General features: G+C 41.6%; 1 protein-coding gene across 1 annotated transcript in view; it reads right to left on the minus strand.

The window, feature by feature from the left end:
- Positions 1-1711: 1711 nt before the first annotated feature.
- Positions 1712-3660, minus strand: part of GBX1 (gastrulation brain homeobox 1) — a 6109-nt gene continuing 4160 nt past the window's right edge. Inside the window, exon 2 of the mRNA XM_072413149.1 lies at positions 1712-2606. Within this exon, the coding sequence (XP_072269250.1) occupies positions 2098-2606 (509 nt within the window). The 3' untranslated portion in view covers positions 1712-2097. The remainder of the gene's footprint in view (positions 2607-3660) is intronic.

A 3660-nucleotide genomic window follows, 5' to 3' on the forward strand; every position in this document is an offset into this window, starting at 1 on the left:
CTCCACCTTCTGCCCCTTCTCTATTCTCCTCTATTGTCTTACCACCACCATATAAATACCCCTACTGATCTCGTGTCCTCTAAAGCTATAAATCTAAGTGAATTTGGATTATATTTATGATCCTATATGGTGGCTAAGACGTGTTTTGTTATTTTTCCATTAGTTATTAGGTAAATATGTTTATATATCTGTTTTTGAAAACATTGTTTCGTTTTACCTACATAGTATCTACCGCAAGTGGAAGAAGCCAAGTATAATATTCCCACTGTGCCACAATTGACGTTTTTTTTAAATTTAGGTTTGACAATGAGAGGTAACTTTCCCTTGAAAGATTTATCCTGAGGTTCAGAGATCCATCTACATTGATTACATGAATTATATTTTTCTGTTCCATATATCCATTGATGTCCTATTTTCTTGAAAAATATGATGTGGATTCCATTGGTAGTAACCTCGAAGAGAGATGAAGTATGAAATACGTATTCATGGCGATGGTAGCCCTTTTGTATTGTATTGTAGTGCTGAGATACTTACTTATGTTGAACCATATCCCTGAAGAAGTGGACTCTGCCTACGAAACGCGTTAGCTAAAAGATAACCCCGGTAGATATCACACGATGGAATGTTGTTTTTAACAAATAAGAAAAAACCTTTTATGGCATTTTTTTTTAATTAAGCAAATTGTAATAAAATGTTGAAATTTTTATATGACTGTTGTGAAGATCCCATTTTAATTTGTCTTCCTTCTTCTTTTCTAAGGTATAAGTAGGGATGTTGAAAGTGTATAAAATAATATGGGATCTTATAGGAGAAATTACTAATATAGATACCCCTTCTGATGTTACACCTTCTGCCCCTTCTGTATTCTCCTGTATAGGTGTATATATATAAATACCCCATAGATACTTCATCTAATGCTCCACCTTCCATCCCTTGTGTATTCTCCTCCATAGTCATACCACCACCCTATAGATACCCCTACTGATATTACACCATCTGCCCCTTCTTTATTCCCCTCTATTGTCATACCACCACCATATAAATACCCCTTCTGATATTACACCATCTGCCCCTTCTCTATTCCCCTCTATTGTCTTACCACCACCCTATAGATACCCCTACTAATGCTCCACCATCTGCCCCTTCTTTATTCCCCTCTATTGTCTTACCACCACCCTATAGATACCCCTACTGATGCTCCACATTCTGCCCCTTCTTATTGACTTTCGGAATACTGCTTCACTTTCTATCCTTTATTATTTAACTCATTACTGAAGATCCATTTTCTGCCTTTTCCTATAGAATCTTCCAGTGAATCTCCACCTTCTTGCCCTCTGTATGGACTTTTCTATAGTTTGCTGTGATTCAGCTTTGTGTACTTTTCACCCAGATTGCAAGCTTTTATTTTTGACTACATTATGTTTCGTCAGGTGAATGATGTGTGAATAACTCATTTTCCTCCTAAACTAAGTATAGCAGGTACAACACAACGTTTATATTTATATCTGGTAATCATAAAAAGAAATCATGAAAGTTGCAAAGTGTGCAATCTGCAGAGCTTAGGTTGTATCTGTGGGAAGCAGCACATCTGAATGTGTATGACCACCAAATATTCAATTAAAAAGGCCCCCGGCATAGAAGCTCTTGTAGCGATGGCAATGAAGCCATTTAATATCTGAGCCTTATGACGAGCTCCACCGACACATTACTCTACTATTATATCTATTTTATTTCAGTTGCTCCATGACATTCTGCAGTGCCATGGCAATAGATGCATCTTTTGTTCAGCTTAATCATTGCAGTTTATTTGTTATAATTCCTTTCCTAGCTAATAAAAGGATGAAATATTGTGAATGTGAAATAAGTGGGTTAGATTTTGTGGCTGGATTGTCACTCCCTGGAAGAATTACAATGGCAATCGTCCGTATCGCAGTCCTCATCATAATCCAGAATTCATCACTGGCTTCCATGTACAATAGTTTACAAATCCTGGAATAGTTCTCAGCATGAGGTTTACCAGGCTCCGCTTTATTTTCAGTTTTTCTGCCTATAGAATTTTGGCTTCATTTTCTCATCCTAAATATCTTTACATTTTCATTACGGTCGGGATCCCTCCATCTGTTGTGTCCTGATGGTGAAACGGTTCACATGCACTGGGATGGGCACCACAATTTTTGGGTTGCGGACGGGTTCGCCTGCCCGACTATTGACATTCCCAGCTTTGATGCGTTTCCATTTGGCTCGACGGTTCTGAAACCAAATTTTCACTTGTACCTCAGTGAGCTTTAAGGTGTGGGCAATCTGCGACCTCTCGGTCAGGGAAAGATACTTCTTACAATGAAACTCTTTCTCCAGCTCCAGGAGCTGCTCGCTGGTGAAGGCAGTTCTACGCCTTCGACTCTTTGCAGCAGTCCCTGCTCTATCTTTCCCGAGGTCCGGGCCACTGTTCTTCCCTTTACCTCGAGTTCTTGTTGGTCCATTTTCATGGTCCTTAAGATTCTCATCGCCACAGCTGTCCCCGGAGGTTTCATCTTCTTCATGGTCACTACAAGCGGACAACCTTCCTGCCGTCTTCTCCTCATCCGAGCTGCTCAGCTTTCCATCCCCTGGAATGATAAAACACAAACAAGGAATTTATATATCATAATCATATCATAGTTCTTCTACTCCCTGCTCATAACAAGTGCACCCCGGGAAGGAGTTTTCTTCCTAAATTCTAATCCCTAAAATGCCAGTCCAGAGATTTGTGAATTGCATTTATTTTATTCATAGATTGAGAAAGAAGTCAACGAGAAGAAACTTTGCTTGTGCAGTAAAGCTGCTTGGACTATATGGCCGGGAGGATTGTCATTGGCTGGTGGATGTTACGGACACCTCTGCTTTGACTTTTCTTATATACAGAATAAGAACAGATACCGAGAATTACATCTGTGACAGGTTGGCCCAATGTTTCCCAACCTTTGTTCCTCCAGGGATTGCTGGGCGCTCCTTGAGCCTCTCGGGTCAGTGTAAGTTACACCACCTACTCTACAGCGAGCTGTGGAGAAAGTAATTATAGCAGAAGTCAATAACTTCCACAGAGTCAATGTATGTATGCAAGTCATAGGAAGCACAGGCCACCCACTGGAATCAAGTCATTTGGATAATAATTAGGAATAAAGCTGCACGCTGGATCTGGAGGGTCACTTACCTGGCTGCAGATTACTTACCCAGCTACCTCTGCCTCATCAGGTGTGAGCCTTAACAGTGGGTAAGAAAAAGGACCCAAGGAGTCCTGGGAAACCCGGTTCAAGTAGAGGACAAGTGAAGTGGTACTGTGGGTGTGTGGCCCTGTAGCAGCTGCAGCCAGGCCTGTGCTCCTCTCTCTGATGTCTGGGTCAAGGGCCCCAGGTTTTATGGCCATGAGACTGACTCCTAAAAATTCCCTGCAACAGAAACCATGTTACCACTCTGCTTGGCAGCTTACAGTATCCCCAGCCTTCCTTTAGTCATCTACATTCTGTTCCATCCCGGAATCCCCAGTCTTCCTTTAGGTTTATGGACTCCGTTCCATCCCGGAATCCCCAGCCTTCCTTTAGTCATCTGCATTCTGTTCCATCCCGGAATCCCCAGCCTACCTTTAGGTTTATGGACTCTGTTCCATCCCGGAATCCCCAGCCT

This window comes from Pyxicephalus adspersus, chromosome 5 (assembly GCF_032062135.1).
Source record: "Pyxicephalus adspersus chromosome 5, UCB_Pads_2.0, whole genome shotgun sequence".
Lineage (NCBI taxonomy): Eukaryota > Metazoa > Chordata > Amphibia > Anura > Pyxicephalidae > Pyxicephalus > Pyxicephalus adspersus.